Source organism: Xenopus laevis, chromosome 8L (assembly GCF_017654675.1).
Source record: "Xenopus laevis strain J_2021 chromosome 8L, Xenopus_laevis_v10.1, whole genome shotgun sequence".
Lineage (NCBI taxonomy): Eukaryota > Metazoa > Chordata > Amphibia > Anura > Pipidae > Xenopus > Xenopus laevis.
The window spans coordinates 83,628,668-83,650,431 of record NC_054385.1 but is presented as its reverse complement, the minus strand read 5'-3'; the positions used below and the strand labels follow the sequence as shown (position 1 = coordinate 83,650,431).

The window sequence follows — 21,764 nt, the reverse complement described above, 5'->3', positions numbered from 1 at the left end:
GAAACTGAGCGCCGCACGATGGATCACCCTGTCGCCTTTTCTGAAGAGGAGTGCAAGCGGAGATACAGTAAATTATTTCTAAATGTTTCAAAATTTTTAAATGTTGGTGATTTTTTTTCGTAGTATACAAACAATTTTTTTTTTTAAAAATTGGATGTTACTGATCCTTTAATGTTCTATCAGCAACATGCTAATTGCTGATAGGTTGTTATGGGTTATTGTCCAGGTGCAAATTTGGCCAGCTACAATTGTATTTCAGAGACGTTAGTAACACCCAGTCTATAGTTCATTGTAATGTAGCTGCTCCTTTGCTACTAAGGGCTCACCTGGTTTGACTCGGTCCTTCTCTATAACAACACAAACCCTATCGAACAAATGTTGCAAGTGCTGGATCCGATCCACCAGTTTGTTCCTGTTGGCAGCGTTTGCAAATTCAGACTGTGACTTGCGCTCCACTGCTAAGCGATTGCTGACAATATAATCACATCCAGCAAGAGAGCACACCTCCACTTTCACCCCAAGAGCTGTCCTTAGGTAGGAGATGACCTCGGGCCCAGAGGAGATTTCCCGGGTGTCAGCAAGAATGCATGGAGTTGTCCTGATTGGTGTAGGAGCAGATACTTCATCAGTCCTTGGAAAGGAGAGATTTGTTACAGAACTATCCAGGGTCAAGTCAAAGTTAACCACTCCAGTACTGACTTCTCCCTACAAATAGAGCAAAAAAAAAAAGAGAGAGAGAATTAAGAATGTTACATTTGTGTCCCGAGAGTTGGTTTTTCACGCCAAGGCTCCAGTAGCCCCCTCTTCAATGACTTTCTATTAGCTTGTTATAGCAGCTGCACAATGAAAGTGCTTTCAATTTCCCGATTTGCACTCTAGTGGAAGAAAGAAACCTCCTCCTTATATTTCCTAATTCAAAACACAGGCAAAATATAGCTATAATAGAGGTTTAACTAATTTTCAACATGGCAGCAAGGTGCAGGTTTTTCCATGGCTACAAGAGGAAACTGGTCTATCTCAATGGTTATTCGGGGGAATACTGCTGTGAAAATGTTGACAGAACCCTGTTACTTGGTTACCAACAACTCACATATCACATATACTAGTAATACTGATCTGTAAGCTAATGACCAGTATACCGGGTTGTGCAGACCCAATGCTTTTTATGAAGCTCTATATTCTTTGATTTTTCCAGCTCATTGGCGGAGGGTTTTCACATTTGTTGTGCCTGTGATCACTACTGAAACAAAAGGCTCAGTCCTCCCACAGATACAATACAAAATCAGTCCTGTCTCAATAAGCAAGAGATTAAGAACATAGAAGAGACAAAGGGTCATATGCTACTGTGTCTTTTGCACCATTACACAAGTCTAGATAATGTAGGTAAGTGTAATAGGCATAAAGATTAAAGATCATAGGGTACCTTTCTCTCAGAGTGGACAATCCCGCTTGATGTTCTTGATTTAGTGCTACTACTACTTTTACTTGCTGCCTGAAAATCTAGTTCCTCAGAAAGCGAGGCCTTGATATTAATCCTTGCTTGGCATCGGTCCCGCAGAGGTAGATCATATTCATTCCTAATAAGCGTGGGAGCACCTTGGTTCCTAGAAGAAGTGTTACCCAAAGATGGTTTAGAGGAAGGAAAAGTCTTTTGAGGATGAGAAGTATCCTTCAGTTTAGATGTTGCTCCTGTCTCTTCTTCACTAGAGTCATCCTGAATAATAAGCCTTGTTTTCTTTTTGGCAGGTTGTGTATCACTAGGATGTCTTGATTGTGCTTCCTTGAGCTTCAATCTCCTCCTTGTACAGTACTGTTTTTTACCACCAATTATGCTGTCATCTTTTAGGAGGTCAAAGTTAATTTCCACTTCTTCCTCGCTAGATTCCAAGTCATTTGCCTTATCATCATCATCTTCTTCTTCTTGAACACAGAAGCTGTCTTCCATGTAGCTCTCATCTTGCTCTGGTATCTAGGACAAGCCAAAAAACAGAACTGCTTGTAAACAGGGAATGTATGGTCTCATTGTAGATTGTGCTCACTGTAACAGTCATTTCTGCCTATGTCTACGTTATTACAAAATCTGATAAATGCATAACTCAAAAACACCAATTACCAAGAGGAACTGGTTTCCCATATATTTACCCAAGCAATTAACATGATATATCACTTATTAATTTCTCTATTTATTTCTCTACGCCAATAAAAAGTTACAGTTACTTCTGATAATCAAGATGAAAAATGGAGAGTTTTTGACTACAATGGACTGGTGAGTTGTATTGACTACAATGGCCGTTGGGAAATATGACAATAGGTGAGGAGTAAACGTATCAAATGATCTAGGAACAGAGGCAAATGAGTAGAACAATCAGTAAAGAAAAGACAGCAATTCAATTGAGCAGAAGAAAGTTCCAACCCATTCTACACACTCTTCCTCAGCTGGTATGCATTTACAGTAGCCATGCTGTCCATACAGAAGATTCTTACCCCACTGTTAATGTCTGCATTTACATGATGGAGGAGAGGGTTGGTGAGCCCTTTTCGCAGAGATGGAAGCCCAAAAGCACTTTTGAATATTTTGAATTAATCAGTTAAACATTATTGCAATCAAGAATGGATCTTGTTAGGAAGTACTTCAGCTTAGAGTTACTAGGGATAATCATACGATCATCTCTAAATTAAAAAGAGTGCATTTCATACCTGTGAAAAAATAGACATGTTATGTTTCCTCTTCCTGGGTGCCATTTTAAAACGACCACCAAAAGCGGGGCTACGCACGGACTTCAGGTATACTCCCTGCATCTCTGAGTCTACAAAGCAAAGGCAACAGGATCAACTCTCCATACATGTACAAATATTGGTTGATGTATATTGGAAAGAGCATGTTTAAAGCAGTTGTATACATTGTTTATTAAACACAAATGCATGCTGTTGTTCTGCAACAACTGGCATAGAAACATGAATTCCTGTATTGCTCTAGAAAATGTGTAAGAAATGCTTTTTACAGGAAAAATATAGTATAATCAATACTACAACCAAAAATGTGGGGGGGGGGCAATAGATACCTGATTTGTTATAATCACCCAATAAATAATGAAGTAGCGGTTACTCTAATTCATTGCATGATAAAACAACACAATATAGGCATTCTATCATCACTTACATTTAATACATTTTCTGTACAGGAGCAGCTGGAAGTTAAGGGGGTAGAGACAACCCAACTGTGCTACTCTGCTTTTTATCATAAGGTGTGGGGGGGGGGGGGGGAGTGAGAATCTATGGGGTCTGCTAAAGATGTTTTGTTCTCCTTTAACTGTGTATACGAATAGACTAATTTGGCATACCCAGAGTAATGAGTTGATATGTTTAATATAGCACAATATGTATGATTTACAAATGCGTTTAGCTGCTTAAACACTGATTTTGAAGGGGTAGAATCATACATAAGAAGCCTGGTTCAAGTTGGCCAACCTTTGGGCTGCTGCTTTATTTAAAATGACCATTTTGCAGTATAAATGATAGATTGCACCCATCTTTTATGAAAGAAAAGAAAAAGTGCATTTTACTACCCACCATTCAGGACCTGTGAAAGCTGAGTGTCATCATTTAAAAACTCAGCAAGCGACGTGTCCTGTTCATTATCGGAATGAACATTCTCATCGGAGGAAACAAACTCTGCTCCTTCGGAGGAAAGTTCGGCTTCTTCGTCTAGAAAGTGCCTTGCTGTTTGCTACAACATCAGATAAAACCATATGATCACTCAAGGAAAAAACACTGAAAACAGACCACTTATTTTCCTTCTGCTATGAATGAACTTCTTAGCAATTAAAACGTTTTAAACACAATTAAATCAGCTAACGTACAAATTCAGCAAGTGGCCATTTTGTTATGGCTGGAAATATTACTGCTAATACACTAGTAAATGGAATACAGAACCATCAGAATAGCTTCAAAAAGGCACTTAGAGGAACAGTTCAGTATAAAAATAAAAACTGGGTAAATAGGCTATCTAACATAAAAAAGTGTTTCTAAAATATTTAGTTAGCCAAAAATGTATATAAAAGCAAACAGTTATGACCCATATGGCCCCACTCAAGTCACCGATTGGTTGCTGCCTGGTAACCAATCAGTGGAAACCAAGAGAACTGCAAAGCAGGAAGTTAAGTTCTGGCTATTATGTTAGACATCCAGTCACTCCAGCCTTTATACATTACATTTTTGGCTAACTCACTATATTGAAAACGTTTTATTTTGCACAGCCTATCTATTTACCCAGTTTTTATTTTATACTTAACAATTCCTTTAAACCTTTTCAGTAATGTCCCAGTTGAACTTATTTATGGTGTAGGAATGCAGGAATGTACCTTGTACCACATTGAACGAATGAAGTTATATCTTCTTTGCTTATCTGGTCTGTTGCTATCTCACCTGCATGTGGGCAGAGTACTGGCTCATACTGGCTCAAAAAAAAAATCTACCTAGCCTTTTCTCTTTTCAGAAGTTGGCCAATTACAAAAAAGCCTTACATATCTATAGTCTATTTATGAAATAACATAATTGATATAACATATTTGATTTTTTTCTTAAATAACCCCCCAGTTGAATTTTTTAATTAAAAAAACACTATAACCCTCAATTATGGGTTTTAGGCTAGTTCCAGATAAGACAAATCTCAGCCTGCAGAGAAACACAGAGCTACAATCCACTCCAGCACTGCTGCTCTGCTGATGGAAATGCCTGCTCCCGGACACAATACCTCCTCACAGGTGCATGGCGCAGTGGATTTTGGCGAGAATTGCAAAATCTTGCACTACGCACGCAAAGATCTACCTAGTCTGGCCCTAACCTTAGAAGAAAACTGTGATTTCATTAAGTTATACTTGAAATGGTTTTCCCAACAGGAAAAGACGAGGAGAGTGAGAGGGAAAGTGTTAGAACAGAAATTGGGAAATAACAGCATAGATATTACAGAACTGTTTGCAAGATAACAGAGTTTCAGATCATCTAAAAACAAACAGTATTCAAATTTAAAAATTTTCTAATATAGGTCAGATACACAACTAACTATCCTGTGCTGTAGACTAACTGAAGCTAGCTGCAATACAGACAGAGACTGCTCAATACATATCCACTAACCTTTGATCGCTTTCTCTTTTTTGATAGCGCTACTGCTCTGTCCTGATATGATTTTCTAGAAAGGGCAGCAGATTTCTCCTGAACGGTGGAATGTCTTGACTTGAAATCCTTCTCTTCTTCCTCCTCACTTGAGCCAGGCTAATTTATAAAGTAAAAGACAGATACACATGACCCAGAAGAGTGGCTGCACTCATATCTCAGACATATCTCTCATGGCACATATATCTCAGGCATTCACTACTAGCCAAGCAGCTAAAAAAAGACAAATGTGTTATCAATATATGTTAAAGACTGTAAGTTAAAAAAAGCAACAGCAAAACACTGGGAACATATAAAGCTAGTACACGGGCAAAAGAATGGAAAAAAAATGGTAGAACAGAAGCTGCTCAGAGGAGGAGCACAATCCCATAGCAAACCTGCATTTAAAGGAGAACTAAACCCCCCATGATGTTAAGTCCCCTAAATAGAGGAGCATATCATCTGTGTACAGAGATATTTTCTCTACAATTCTCCCGACTGCAAGCCCCTCCACCACTTGGTATCCTCTTAACCGTATTGCCAAGGGCTCTATGGCTAGAGCGAATAGCAAATGGGAGAGAGGACAGCCCTGTCTCGTCCCTCTCTCAAGTTGTATAGTATCTGTGAGTAGGCCATTGACTAGGACTTCTGCTTTAGGGTTATGATATAATGCCCGTATCCAGCCCAGAAACCGCTGTCCAAATCCAAAGGGCCCACAGACGTGTGTGCTTGGATGTAAGCCTTTCCAATTAAATGAGGAAAGACAATAACTTGGAAAGCTGGTTGCAGAGTCATTGATGGTCAGATGGAGTCCCATCCCGATAGTCCACGAAAATCGGGCCTTTAAGAGCAATGTGCTCCAGGGGCTATAGTACTTATTATTTAGCTGTAGTCCAGAACCATATTATCCTGCATAGGAAGAGTCCTTGCTAAGCCCAGAGGCTATGGTTGCCTTTTTGACTCCGATATAGGAGCTTCTATTTTTTTTGCACAGCTGCCGAATGGTCCCTGACTTAGAGATCCGCTCGTTTGCCGATGTCGTATAGATGACTTGGTCTGTCGGCAGCTTTTATCGGCCCGTGTATGGGGGCCTTTATGATAGCAATATTACAAGTTGGCTAATACTATCTTGCCATAAATTTTCTATTGATAGTCACAACAAATCTGTGCAACTATTAATAGCACACGTCCTGCATAATTTAGAGAACCATTTATTTGAGTGCTCTACTCAATGTAATTCCCATTACTTATTAACTAAAGCAGGATGTGTTCTTTATCAGTCCTCAGCACCTAACCTGGTTGGAAAATGTTTTGCAAGAGAAATAAATCACTTGAGTTTTTATATACACAAAAGAGAAGGGATGTCCTGCTTGTTTCAGGTCATCAATATTGTTCTTGGCATGTGGAGCTGTAAATATATACCCTTTTATATAATGTTAACTCACATATCTGCTACAGCCTATACACATAGGTACACGTTGGGCTGGTGGCAGTGACTATGTATTCTCTGTATCTGTTCACAATCTGCAGCAATCAGTTCAAGTGCAGATGATGAGAAAAGGAGTCTCTCATACTGTATATCATTGCAAGGTTTTTTTTTTTTTTTTTCAAGCTCTTTGCAGAGCGTCCAACAGAAAATAAAAATGTAGAAATCCATTTCTGGGAGTGCTGCAGACTGAAGCAAAGTTATAATGATTTGTACAAGGATTATAATATCCCTCTACTCAACAGACGCTAAGTATTCATTTCAGAATGAAATAATCTAAATACTGAAAAAAATGATGTCTAACTGCATAAAAAGAAACAAACATGAATGGGAAGATGTAGCTGCAGTCCTTGAGCTGGGTATGGTTGGTGAGAAGCTTTCTGTTAAGAGTGGCTTGACAATAATAGACGGAGCAGGTCATTGGAGTGGGACAGTTGCAAGGACGCAAGGACTGGAGAGAAGAAAAGGCTTGCCTTTTATCAGAAATGTACAAAGTGGTTGCCTAGGAACGTTCCTACTCTCGTCATCATGCAATCTACTTGCTCAAAAATTCTTTTACTTTATGCTTTTTAAAATCCTCTTCAGCTGTACCATCAGTGTTTGAGGAAACATATTTACATGTTTCAATTAAGTGACCCATCACTACCAAAGAGCAAACTTTATCTCTTAAACAGATGATTAATATTTTTTTAGGGTCGCAGGCAATGAGAAACGCTGGCTGTCAAAGGACTTTGTATTTTATGATAAAGCATAAGGTCATTTGCAATGTGTTCGAAAGGGGGCAACATTAAGAACAGTTTGGCTGGGACATTTCAGTTTATTTTAGGCCTAACTGCCCAAGCCTCTCTTTATGAAGTGCCTCACATTCATTTGATGTAGCCACAATCACAACTCACTCTGAATAAAATGTTATTATAACACATTAGTGCATTTAAATAACCACTATGTGTGGCTAATGCTTTAATGCATCGCAGACTCTCTTTTGGTTGGTTGTGGTCCAGTAATATTCGGGGGTATTTACTGTCGAATTTTCCAAAGCCAGAGAGAGACAACTATTACTGATCGGATGATACCAGTAGAATACGGCCATTTTAGGTACTGATGTGTTTTATGGAACATATCTTCCTACCGTGACAAAATTATGCCTTGTGTGACTGAAAATGATAGTTCCACTAAATAGGAGATAAATTGTCCCACTTGAAAAGCCTAAGCAATCTTCAAGCGTCATCACTTGTGGTATTTTAATTGCAGTCAGAATGTTACCGTGTATGCCATTTACATGAATGGAAAGAACACCCAGGGCGATGGTTTGAGTAATACACTACTAGAGCAGAGATCCCCAACCTTTTTTACCTGTGAGCAACATTCAGATGTAAAAGGAGTTGGGGAGCAACGCAAGCATAATAAATGTTCCTTGGGTGCCAAATAAGGGCTGGAATTGGCTATTTGGCAGCCTCTATGTGAATTACTACCATATAGGAGGGTTTGTTTTGGCAGTACACCTGGTTTTTCTGCAACCAAAATTTACCTCCAAGCTAGGAATCTAAAAATAAGCTCCTGCTTTGAGGCCACTGAGAGCAACATCCAAGGGGTTGGAGAGCAACATGTTGCTCACGAGCTACTGGTTGGTGATCACTGCACTAGAGTGACCAATGGGATATCCCATTCATACTAATGAGAAGCATCTTTGTTGGGCTCAGCATGTGCTAAAACCCTTGATCTGTCTAGTTATTAACACCTCTTCATTGGTATCAGTGAAGGATGCAGTACAGTATCTAATGCCTTAATATGGATTTTATTATAAAATATGGCTAATTACTATAATTAGCTCTCACATTATTATTCTGAACAAAACGTTTATATTTTGCACATTGCACTATTACCAATTGTATAATAAATCCATTACTGGTCAGCAAACGGCTCTTCCATTGAAGACTAATTACAGCTCAGAAGCTGGGCTTATTATATGTTTTGTTGCATGCTTTGATCCAGTACAAAAAGCAGAAAAGAAATGGAAATGTATAATACAGGGGTATAACTACAAAGGAAGCGGGTTAGAGGTATAGAGGGCCCTGTGAGGCCCTAATTAATAAGCAATTTCATTATGTATTGGTAAAACAGGACATCATCTGGATATGTTGGGGGCCCTAAATTAATTTGCTGTGGGGTCCAGTAATATCTAGTTACGCCACTGATATAATATAATGACTTTATATCCCAAACACTACTGTTTGACTAGAGCCCTACAAGCGTAGCCATATAACTTACTGTGTTTAACACGTGTCTGCGCTTCTTGGCATTGGGAATTGGTGAGTCAAAATCACAGTCGCTGCTTGCAGTCTTGAAAACAAATCAGTGGGAAAATGAGAATCAGAAGTGAATTCTTGGTTTCCTACAGAAATGTTGTTTTGATGCTGCATTTCTCTAACTTACCTGTGGCGACATAAGGACGTTGGCCTTTGTCAATTTTCTTTTCCGACAGAAAACAATGTTGTCTTCACTTTCCAGGCTGCTCTCTGTTGAAAGTGGCAAACAAGAGATGCCAAACAATAAAACATAATATGCCAAGAAAACACGGACAGCAAGGCATTGCAATTATATACAAAGCCAGTAATACAAAAAAAAAATGGTGCCAGGACAGGTCTGTGGGCAGCAATTATTTTACAGGATTGCAATAATGGGCGATATTCAGTACTAACGCTCACACATAATAGAAAGTCTCTCCTCTAAGCGGTTGCAGTTTATTTGTTGGATAATAAGAGCAAGGATAAGCTTCTGTCAAAAGCAGTAGGAACTAATCAAGTCAATGAAATAAAAAGCAATCTCACACGGCAGGTAACTGTTTTCTAGCATCGAAAATAAGCAACGTATGTGAACTTTACTCTGCCAAAAAGATTCCAGATACTTGTTCTGACATATAGGTGATTTAACGGCTGTGCACTATAAAATCTGCAGTTTTTTAGACAGATCGCTTCAAACACTCAGGGGCCTGTTTATTAACATTCAAACAAAAAATTTGATATTTATGAAATGTTAAAACCACAAAAAACTCAACAATACAAAATGTTGCCACGTAAAAGCTCTATAAGTCAATGGGAGATGCACTGATGCTTTTTGTTCAATTCGGATTTTCAGATTTTTTTTTGGTAGTAATTGTCCATAAAACTTGAACAATTAGGAGGTTTTCACCATCTTTATATTTTTAATTGGATCGTTAAGCATTTTTTTCATTTCTGGTTTTCGTATGCAGATCTATTAATAAATGACATGGCATTTGTGGTTTTAGGGAAAATTGGTTTATTCTTGGTTTTAAAAACCTCTAAACCCACTAAAATGAGAATGTAGATAAATTGTCATCTCAGTGTTTAACAGCGCAGATTCTGTTTAACGGAGTTCATGGCAGCCATCTTCCGGCTCTTCGGTAATCTTCGGAATGAGAGCGGCAATTCTGCAATTTCCGTGACTTTCGGCACATGCGCAGTTGTCGCAACACAGAAAATTGCTCCAACTGTGCATGCACCGCTACAGCACTTACTTCCGAAGATTACCAAAGAGAAGAAGATGGCTGCCGTGAACTCCAATGGACAGAATTTGCACTGAGGGGTAAGTAAAGTCTTAGGGGCTTTGACCGGGGTAGCAGTTAGGCTGGGGGGGGGGTCTATGTAGGGTAGGGGGGGTAGGGTTTTTTTTACTTGATGGTTGAATTCTCCTTTAAGGTATGAAGATCCAAATTACAGAAAGATCTGTTATCCTGAAAGCCTCAGGTCCCAAGCATTCTGGATAACATGTCCCATACCTGTATATTTAAAAACTGAGTTGTCAAAACCTAAAACTAAATAGCGAATCAGAATATTCATGCATGAGGTCTCTTATACAGAAACCTTATATCCAGAAGCTCTGTATTATGGTAAGGCCCATACAGTCTTCCATTGAGTCTACAACCCCGATTCAAAAAAGTTGAAACACTGTGTAAAATATCAATAAAAAGATAATATGCTGGTCTGGAAATCATAAACTCTATATTTTATTGAAAATATTACAAATACGGGCACCAAATGTTGAAAATGAAAAAATGTATTGTTTTCTAAAAAACAATAAAAAAATGCTCCTTTTGAATTTGAATCCAGCAAAAAAGTTGGGGCATGGGGCATGTTTCCCACTGTATTACATCACCCCATTTTAACAACACTGTAAATATTTAGGAACCGAGGAGACCAATTTCTGTAGTTTTAAAAGTGAAATATTTTCCCATTAGTGCCTGATATAGAATTTTTTGCATTTTGGGGTCTCCTCTGTATTTTTTTCTTTCATAATGCGCCAAATATTTTCACTGGTTGACAGGCCTGGAATGCAGGGCAAATTACTACCCAGAGCCATGCTACTACGGAGCTATGCTGTTGTAATACGTGATGAACGGGAGGAGGGAAAAATATTCCATCAAATGTATTTTTATAGAAATACATTCTCAGTTAATAATTTACGTGCATTTATTATACATGGATGTCTCCATGACAGCTTGTGGTACATAAAGAGTTTCTAAGATAGGCAGGCTGTATTAGTAGATAGGCAGGCTGTATTAGTAGATAGGTGGGCTGTATTAGTAGATAGGCTGCCTGTATTAGTAGATGGGCAGCCTGTTTTAGTAGATAGGCAGTCTGTATTTAGGGTTGCCACCTTTTCTGAAAAAAAATACCGGCCTTCCTATATATTTATCTTTTTTCCCTATTAATAACATTGGGATCAACCATAATTTTTACCGGCCAGGCCGGTAAAATACCGGCCAGGTGGCAAACCTAGCTGTATTAGTCAGCCATGAGCAATTGACTTAAATTTGTAAGTGATGTAAATGCTGAGGCCAACAGTAATCCCTTTTCAATCTTCTCTAAAGGTTTGCTTACACCTCTGGGCAGGTCTGAACGGAGATTCAAAATAGGCCCTGGCATATTATATACAGAGAATTCATATGCGACAGTCTGTGGCATCTTACAGCAGGCACTCTGGCATTAGTTAGAATATACAGATTGCCAATGCTACTGGGTTAAGTGAACATTCTGCTGAAGGCTCACTGCAATGAGATTATTATAAAGTATCTGTCATACCTATATATAATAAAAATGTATAGAATAAAAATGCTTAAATGACCTTTTCTTTGCATTCCATTTACAGAATACATTATAAACATATACCCTTAAAACACAGCTGATAAATATTTTAATTTAGTTACATTTTTAATCTTACTTATCATAGTATAACAACAAAACGTACCTATACATGAGTGCTCTGAACTTGGAGGTGTCTGTCTTCTATTTTCTTGGACAGCACTGCCATCATGAACACTGACATTGGTTGCAGAATATATGCTCTGTTCTCTTGCTTTGGAGGTTTGTGGTCTACCCAAGTCACAGTCATGCTTATTATCTGAAGACATGTGGGGACTTTTGAACTTTTCCTCAAGTGGTGTCAAAAATGATGAGGAGCACAATGACTTTTCAGGCGTTAATGAGAATTTTCCTTTAACTGGTTCCAGTGGTGAAAAGAACTGAATTTGCTTTTCAGCTACTGCTGAAAATGTAGTGTGAATTTTACCAGACATCACAGGTGTTGAAATAGCATTACATCCAATGGCAGTCATGTCATTCCTTTTGAGGGGGTTTGGGACTTTGAAATCCTTAGAAGGGGTCTCAATGATACTATCACTTTCTGAAAGTTCATCATCTTCAATAGAAAACCCTAGATCAAAATTTACAGAAAAGAGTTCCTCAGAGCAATCAAGTTCTTCTTCTAAATTCTCTGATCTAATATCATTGTTTGTTTCTGGTTCTCTCTCAGTTTGTACTTGGTCTTGAAGCAACAGAGATGGATCGAACATGTTGAAGCTTACAGTTGTGTTAGCATCATCAGGTGGCTTATCTTTGCTTTCATGGTTCAAATCAAACTGCCCATAGTCGGCATTATCAGAAAATCCATCCTCTTCAAACAAATCAAAGCTGTCCTCCAAGAAAGAAGGCACAGAATTGATGTTATGGTTCTCATTCTTTGCATATGAACCTTCAGTGTCACCCATGTTAACTTGAGAAGCGAAATTTTCATTTTCTTTATCTTGGCTTTCATAATCAAACATTTCATCCCACTGATCGTCATTTTCTTTCCTACCATCTTGTAAATCTTTGGAGGTACTGGGTTCTGAAGCATCTTCAAATCTTACATTATGATCTGGTGAATGTGCTGCTTCACCATCTACTTTTAGAGCATCAATGTGCTCTTTGTTCTTTATAGCATCAATGTGTTGTGAAAGATTCTCCCTAAAAAGCACGTCATCTTTTTCCCGCTCTCGAAATAGTTTGTCAGCTACGTGGTCAAGCTGTTTCTTGTAATTACTGTCAGCCTGCATTTCCCTTGAATTGATTGTTACAGGTATAGGTGTTAGTGGCCGTAGCAAGAGATCTTCTCTTTTTTCTTTTACAGGACCAGATCGGCAAGAATGATGGGAAAAATCAGAATCTTCCTTATAATCGTCCAAACAATCAAGTTCATTTATTGGGGGTGGGGAATGTAACAAAAATATTTTTATATCTGATAACATTTTCTTTAGCTCACACATCTTATGGTCTACGAATTCTGCAAACACACCATGATTAATAAATGTCTGTGGGGTGTAAAACAAGTTTGATAAAATAGAAGAAGGCTCTTCATTACAACTATGGTAGCCGGAATCCGCTTTGGCAGCTGCATTAATCTGGGATTTTGCTACTGCATTTTCAGAATCACTTAGTAACACATGGTCAGAACCTGATTGATTATTGGTTACAGCATTAGACGTGGAATCATTGCTTTTAGTGCAAATATCACTGAATAAACATTCTTTATCAGGCATATCTTCACCTAAGCAAAACACATGTTCTAACTCTGTACTGCCACTTTCCTCTGTTCCTTGAACATGGATCTTAGAATCTTCTGATGCAAAGTCTGTGGAACGTGATTTTGTGTTCTTCTTAAATGAAGACATAAAATCCTCATCAGGCTCAAGAACTAAAGGTAAAGTTGTAGTTTTACAGCTTTTCCCTCTTTTGCGATGAGTTAACTTATCAGCGACTTTAGTGTTATTGCCTGAAACATTGAGATTAGCTCTTGTGATTGTTGCGTCAACATCTTCTTTGTTCAAGTAAGACATCATTTCCAAATCGTAGTTGCAACCACCCTAATGAATTACAGGAAGAGAGAGTTGTAGATGTAAGATCTGTACAACTATGGATTCTGTTACTTGTACTGAACGTAATACATTTCAGAATTAAAAATCAGAAACATGCCTACAAAAATACAGGTAAAAAAAACTGCACTAATCACATTTAATTTTAATGAATTCGTTTGCAATCAGTGTATACAAGTAACTTGCATTTCCTTCTATGTACAGGCTACTAAAATGGTAACTGGGAACAAACTGTGGCAAACATTCTAGTAGAGCCAAAGGGATCTAGAGTAGGGTTTGCTATAATGATTATGAAGATTTTCATTCATCCAGGTCATGGAATATCTGGTATAGGTAAATCTAAAAACAATTGGACTTGCTGAGTAATTATTGAAGACATTTCACTACTCTTCCGAGCAGCTTCTTCAGTTCAACTGACTGGTGTGGGAAGTTCTCTGCATATAAACTCTTCCACTAATCCAATCACAATGGCACATTGTAACTCTTCACAGAGGTGAAATCTGAAATTCACAGAGGTGTTGCTACAAGGGACTTTGGTAAAATAGGTTTTACTCTTTATGCCTTAATCATAGCACGGACATGAAAGCATGTAATGTTATAAACAAGAAAATGGGTACTCTTATAATGTGCACACATTATTGAACAATGTCTATGTAGAAATGAAAGCCAATTCAGATTATTTAAAGATAGTAGTTCACTAGTCTCATATAACACCCATCGTGCCCTCATTAGTTGCATCTTTGCTCTCATTAGTTGTCATCTATACAAAGGGTTTTCTTTCTTTATGTCTGCTTTTCTCAGAACACTGTGCTAAAGGTTGTTATACAATCGAGTGTAAGAAGAAGCTCAAAACAAATACACAAATACACAATCGAGTGTAAGAAGAAGCTCAAAACAAATACACAAAATAGCATATTAGTTCAGGGTCCATATTCAGATGGAGCTATTTGATAAAAAATTCTAAATGTTTTATACTGTAAAGAGGAGAACAAACACAAAAAAATCAGCAGATCCATTACTGATATAATTCCAGTCAATATTATGCCTCCAGGATACCAAATTATTTGGGGCTGTGAAAAGAAAAATATATGTGGGGAAGTATAGCATTTATATAACTGTTCTTAAACTACAATAAACAGTGTGACACTTGAGAAACCTACTCCTTGCCAATAGAAACGCCAGCTGATTGGAAAAGTAGGTCAATCCACTCTGAAAACAATTTGGTCTCACTCTCAACATCTGGTGATATCGGACTCACTGAGTTGTTCCTAATGTTATTTGCCCAGCTAATGCCTTATTCCAGCTCAACATACCAAGGGATTTCATGCAAGCCTAGGTACGTTTCAGTTGATCACTCTTTGACTAGAAGCTTAGGGGATTTATACACTAAGCCTGGAAGAGGTCAAGGCAAAACTCTGCTAATGAATGCAGCCTTCACTTGCTAGCAAACCACATAACCATTGAAATATTTTCCCCTTGCTCAGGTTCGCTATATGAGCAGACGTATAACGGGAAAAGATCCCAACTATTCTAAAGTTCACAAACAAACAAGGATACACTTGCTGGATACAATTATCCTTTAAGCACTATACTTTGACTGTAATCTTTATTATGTATGTTTTCACTTATTATAATGGCAGTTCCTGCTATATAAGAAAGTACTGAATGAACACAGACAGGTATGCCAGGGATCTAACTTGCTAATATTCTAACTGTTTTAATTATAATTCATAACATACCACCATATTTTGTGAAGCTTTCCAGCTCGGCGCATACAATATTTCACACTAACACTGACAAAAGAGGACCCCTATAAAGACATTTAGCCAAACTGGAGCAAGTCTGATGGAAAACGATGAACAGAAAAGGACCCTATAAAGATACTTAGCCAAACTGGAGCAAGTCTGACTGAGTACAATGAACAACAACTTCTCCATACTAGAAGTTGTAGGTTAGGCCTCACACTTCACTGTGTGCTAAATGCACTATACAAGTAATATAAATCTTAATAAAAACAAATATGTTCAAGATTCATTATTTATACAATGGGAATAATGCTTTTACTGATTTTTACAGACCAGTACTTGGTTGGCCTGGGCACCCTTAGTAGCCTTTCTTTGCACAGTATTTAGAAGTCAGTGGTGGGGAAGGGTCTTAATTTCAGTCTTTCAGAGCCTTTTCAGCAAGATTTGGTTGAATCCAAGAGCCTGGCTAAACTTGCGCCGCAAATTTCCTCCTGCAGCTATGGTTCATATTTTGTTTGCTATTCAAACGAATCCAGAGAGGAGGATTTAGGATTCAGCCAAACCCAGATTAGGGCATCCCTAAATTAAACCCATTACAGCTTAGGCTCTTGAGAAAAATTAGAAGAGCTCCAACTTTAATAGCCTTTACCAAACCAGAAAGTGTAATTAACGACTGACTTATACTCTCCTAAAACTTGCTGTACTGAAAATATTCTTGACCAACTCAATATAGGCCATTTACCAAGTTTGCCAGGTGTTAAACCTATTTAGCAGGCTGAGAGCACCATGCACCATACTCTGTTCTGTCTACCTCCTGTATTGTTGCCTTCCCACATTCACCTCTGCAATCTCTTTATACCCCTCAGCAGCTTTTTCCTGTGAAATCACAACCTGGAATAAAAGATTTGCAGAGATTCTACTGGAGTTCTCCTTCCTTTATTATTTTGGTTTCAGTTCACTTCTATGCATAAATCCTTAATTTCTCAGTAATGTCCTTATTGCAATAAACACCCCTATAATAGTCTGCTATACATAAAATGCTTATTTAAATGTAAGAGGCAGGAGATGGCACATCTATATCATCTATAACCCTATTTATAACACAAGTAAGGATTTTTAATTATTTAAAGGTAGATTTTTCTGCCTGTTTAAATAGTCAAACACAAAGGCTCTCTTTCACTCAGTAATATTTATATCGGGTAATTCAAAGCCACACACTACTAATCATTAAAAACTAGTTAAATCCAAGGGTGGGTAAAAAAAAAATTGTGCTCAGAACAGAAATCTGAAGAATGCCCAAAAGCTTTTGTCTTATTTTTGCACTTTACAGCCACTCTGTTCTATAAATAATCCTCAATGAGTTTTAGGATAAACTGCTCTTCAACTCATTTGCTCATATAAGAACTAGAATAATTTTATTTCTAATAATAACTTACTAGAAGCAACTTTTGTACTGGGTTACATATTCCCTAATATTAATCTGAGCTTAATAACAATGCACTTATTGTGAATTATAAACCTGTATATCTCTATATCTCACCACAGTATGGGTTTGCATGTAATTTATGAACTAGAAAAGGTGACCAAGTAATGATATGGAATCACATAAGAGGGTCACAACCACCCACTAATTCTTCCTTCCTCTCTCCATACCTTCAGGCAGTACAGGGCTTGTCATAAGATCAACATCAGCTATATGCCTTATATTTGGTACTATTTATGAATTTAAGCGGATTCTTATAAAACAGAACAAAGGTCAATATTCAGGCTTTTCTATTTTTACAGATGTGTTTTTCTAGAGCTAAATACACTGAGTGTGAAATCTGTGCTGAAAATGAAAGCTGTGTTTGATGAGTTTTATACAAAATATCTTTATCTTGTGCCTGATTCGTTTCCCATGCTGAATATTGTGCTGGTTTCTTTCCTGGACCGGGACACTACTGCTAGTGAATATCATACACAATATACAAAAATGTTATAACACCCCTACATTTATCAGCTCAAAATGTGAATATCTAGTTAAATTTCACAAGCACAAATTTAGATATTGGGCACAGTAATCCGTGCAGAGCTATAGCAAACAGTATATAGTGCAATAGGGAACAGCCACGCAGCTGATAAAAGCAAGTCCAAAGTGAACCAAAGGGTTAACACAATCCTTATCTTCTATTAATATAGTCACATTCACAGAGCCTTTCTCTGGCTGCATACACGCTCATACAAGGGCTGCTCTGTATTATAAAGAGGCTCTTAAAAAGGCTTCCCTGAAAACCCATTACCAGTCATTCAGCAGAAAGCAGGGTGCATTCATCTATTATTGGTTATGACAAAAAAAGGAGACAAAAAAAAAACAGGCTAATTTGTCATTATAAGTAAAAGCTAGTGACCTGCTACATTATCACAGTTAGTTCTGAATATCCAGAGAGCAAAGGAAATCATCATTTTTATTTTATAAGACAGTCATTTATAGACAATGACAAATTGGTTTGAAGTAAAATGAGGCTTTGAAGGTTTTCTGCAACGGCCAATGGCCTGCCTCAAACAGCACTATTTGTAAGGGAATTATCTTGTTTGTGCAAAGTTAAAAATCAAGGGCAATAAGCAGAGGATTAGCTATCTGGGCTCAAAGCTGTGTGTATATCATACTGTATATACAAGCTCTGCAATCTCAAAATATTTTTGGCCAAAGATCACAAATATTAAACTGTATACAAGCAAAACTACAGACCACAGGCCATATACTAACCAAACTAGCTCAGCAAAGTTAGTAGCTGAAAAGTCATTGATACAAAGGGTTTCATATCATGGAGAATTTACACAGTCGTGCTGTATACCAGCATATCCATTAAGCAAATTAGGTCTTAAAACAAACAAGTAATTTTTTTTACTTGTATAGCAATCACAGTAATCAATAAATATGAAGAACTTACCTCCTCCATTCTCATCAGCTCAATCATCTCCATTACGTCTATGAAGTTTTTGCATCTGTCTGAGTGATCAACTGAGTGGGTAGGGAAGGGTTGGTTTTGCCAGACTCTCCATTCAGTTAGAGAGAGCTCACGTATATTTCCAGATGGGCGTTCCTGATTTATTGTAATTAGGAAATAAAAACAGCAAATTAAGGCAACCCATCTTCCAAGTAAAAGTGGATTTAGTTTACACATTTCCAACAGACAGGATTTTTATTGTATATGCTATTGTGTGGTTTACGTTGGTATCTCATTGATACCTTCATATGATACCAAGCTTATTAATTAGACCTAGAAGCTTCATATAATACAGTTGCAATAAAAGCAAATAACAGTAAGGGGAATGGCATACAAGGAGATGTGTTACCCATGGGAAATACCTTCTGCATTTTTCCCATTCTGCATTTTTTAAGCTGCAAATATACCACTAAGATTTAAGGCATTAACAACAAGGGATCCTCAAACCTTTAGTCATTGTGCTGGTTTTTGAAGGGGTTGTTCACATGAGGCTACCATTTTATTGTTATTTTGTTTTACGTATCTTGCTATTCAGACTGCTTCAGTTCATCTTCCAGAGGCCTTTTTAAACCACTCACTGGTTTCTAGGGTGATTTTGGACCCTAGCTGCTGAAATTATATACTGGAGAGCTGATCTACAAAAAAAAAGCTAAGTACAAGTAAAAGATAAATTATCATGAATGCTTGGGACCTGGGGTTTTCCAGATAAGGGATCTTTCCTAATTTGGAATACCATACATTAGGTCTTCTAAAAAAATATTTAAAAATGAAATGATATATGAAACTGCAAACTATCTGAGAATGTTACAGTCTACAACATACTAAAAGTTAATTTAAATGTGTACTACAAATATCCCTTGTATTCAGACACTTAGGGAGTTCCGAAGCTTTTAGTTCTTAAGCAGGCAGATACATAAGTGCAACCTGTTTAATTCTGCCACATTAGTGCCACATTTCAAGTCTCCTGACCAAAGGTAATGCTTACATTAGAAGCATACTATAGAATGGTTTTGTTATGGTTTAAATAAGATAAACTGCATGTCCTCAGTGAATGTGAATTCAGAAGAAATGAAAAGTAGGGTTACATTAAAAAAGAAGATAAAGTACATACCGTGCTTGGTTCTGCATCTATAAAGTACTCAAATTGAGATTTAGGCAATCTCACATCCATTATTCCATCAGACTCTTGCAGCCGGTACATTCTGTTCCAGGTATCAAATTCAGCATGGGTCAGTTCCCACTCTTCTTTTATGGTATCTGCCAAATAAATGGATCAGTAAGCTTTAATTATATTTACAAAAAGTATCAAGGAAGGCTGCATTGACAAAACCATCTGCTTTCCATATTTCTGATGCCTGCTGATATTTGGAAGATCATTTGCCAGCTAGACTGTTCCTTCCTACAAAGCAAACCCGACACATGTCCCTTGTGAAGATTTGGAGCTGCTTACATGATCCCACCACAGGATGTCAGAACCTGACCAAGGTGAGTATTAGCTAAATGAAGGCACCCTAATCAGCTTGTTGTCACAATATTTTACAGGTCATTAAAGCCCACCAAGATCTGACAAACAAACTTCCCATAAAAAAAGAAACACAGAAAACAAGCTTACTTATAAAACTTCTCCAGATAGGTGTTACTCCAGCCCTATTGGATCTATGAACGAAACTAGTCCCCCAAATTTCTATGCATCGTCCAAACATTAAATCCAAGGTGTTGTGGGACTAGTTTGAAAGTATGAAACTATACTCTCATAGCTGCTGTCCCTCTGCGATGGTACTGCGGCCTTGCAAATTCGTTTTTCTCTGGCTTTAGTACAAGACTACATCCTACAAAATAGTGACCAAAAATGGTTTTTTCATGAGCTTAAACCAAAAATGGTTAAAATAGACTAGCTTTGGGGAACTAGTGTGTTAGGTCAGGTTATGTGACATGATAACCAAAACATACCAGATGCATTAGACAACAATGAGGATTTACGATGCTTTGTACTTGAGCGCCTGTCTTCGTTCATTGGCCGAATGCTCTCTTTGGCTTCATAATTCCCTTGTGTGATGAACATCTTATGCACTTTGGGGTTCAAACCCTCTGGAACCATTCGAGGGCTTTGAGGATGGAGATGTAACATTTTGTTATTGCCTAAAATGGCTTTGTAGATGCTCCGTTTATTGCTTTGGCTCTGGTTATAAGTCTGTTCAAAAAAAATGTAAGATAATTAAAGTCTATAGCACCACATAAGTAACATAAAATCCATAGGGTAAAGAAAGCATACATAAAAAATGCCTTGTAAGGTGGGAAGTAATGTAATGAGGCTGCTAAAAGGCAAGTTATATTAACTGGAGATTTAATATTATTATGAAAGCAAAAATAGACAATAGATAAGTTTTAATTTCTTGATTTAATTTGAACAATTTATCTGCCCAGAATGTATGTGTACAGTACAAAGAAAATGTGTGTATTCATATTTATACAAATTACAAATACTTTGAGTTGCCATACTTTTTCCCTTAGCGGTGGTACGTTTTTCAAAGGGGACTGTATTTCCCAAGGTAATTGAAAAAAGTAATCGTTTTGAAGTAGCGCATCTGTCTTGTGATCCCTCCAGCTATGGCCGATTTATATCCACCAAATCCTTAGGAAGGTACAGTTTAACATCAGAGTTTTAGACTTTCTGCATCATGGTTTATTTAGTCTTTGGCACTCACAACCCGAAGACTGGCCTGCAGAAACTAAATCGATGGCTAAAGTTTATGTGGAGTTTCATAGTTGGGGGGTTTCATTTTTTGTATAAGTCAGTCTATTAAAAGCAGCAGTTAATTGGCTTGCTTTCTATGTCTTTTATTTTGTTTAGCAAAACGCTCCCTCCTCAATTAGTGTCAGCATTGCAACATTTTTACTTTTGCCATTTGAGGAATCTAGCTGTTAAAAATACACAAGATGAATAGTCACTCACTGGGGAAAAACTTACTGCACAATTATGGCAGCCAGAAATAATTCTGCTTTGAACACAAACCAATTTATATAAAAGTGAAGCTGCAATTCAAGCGCTACGTCCCTGATTGAATGCTTCCATTTGGGGTTTCTAGTCTGTCCAGTGGGTAGCTGTGATTAAATGGCATAGCTGTTCACTTCTGCCTGTACATTTATAGTGGTCTTCCATTAATATAAACAACCAAAATGTGGAGGAT

At 37.6% G+C, this 21,764-nt stretch overlaps 1 protein-coding gene across 2 annotated transcripts in view; it reads right to left on the bottom strand.

Moving 5' to 3' along the window:
- fancm.L (FA complementation group M L homeolog) overlaps positions 1–21,764 on the bottom strand; it is an 80,874-nt gene that overhangs the window by 1,156 nt on the left and 57,954 nt on the right. For both annotated transcript variants that reach the window (XM_041571873.1, NM_001177680.1), the window contains 11 exon segments: positions 20,527–20,767; positions 19,688–19,833; positions 18,520–18,672; positions 11,903–13,835; positions 9,071–9,153; positions 8,906–8,977; positions 5,134–5,271; positions 3,571–3,727; positions 2,698–2,807; positions 1,424–1,969; positions 327–705 (listed from right to left, as the gene is read on the bottom strand). In XM_041571873.1, coding sequence (XP_041427807.1) covers positions 327–705; positions 1,424–1,969; positions 2,698–2,807; positions 3,571–3,727; positions 5,134–5,271; positions 8,906–8,977; positions 9,071–9,153; positions 11,903–13,835; positions 18,520–18,672; positions 19,688–19,833; positions 20,527–20,767 — 3,958 coding nt within the window.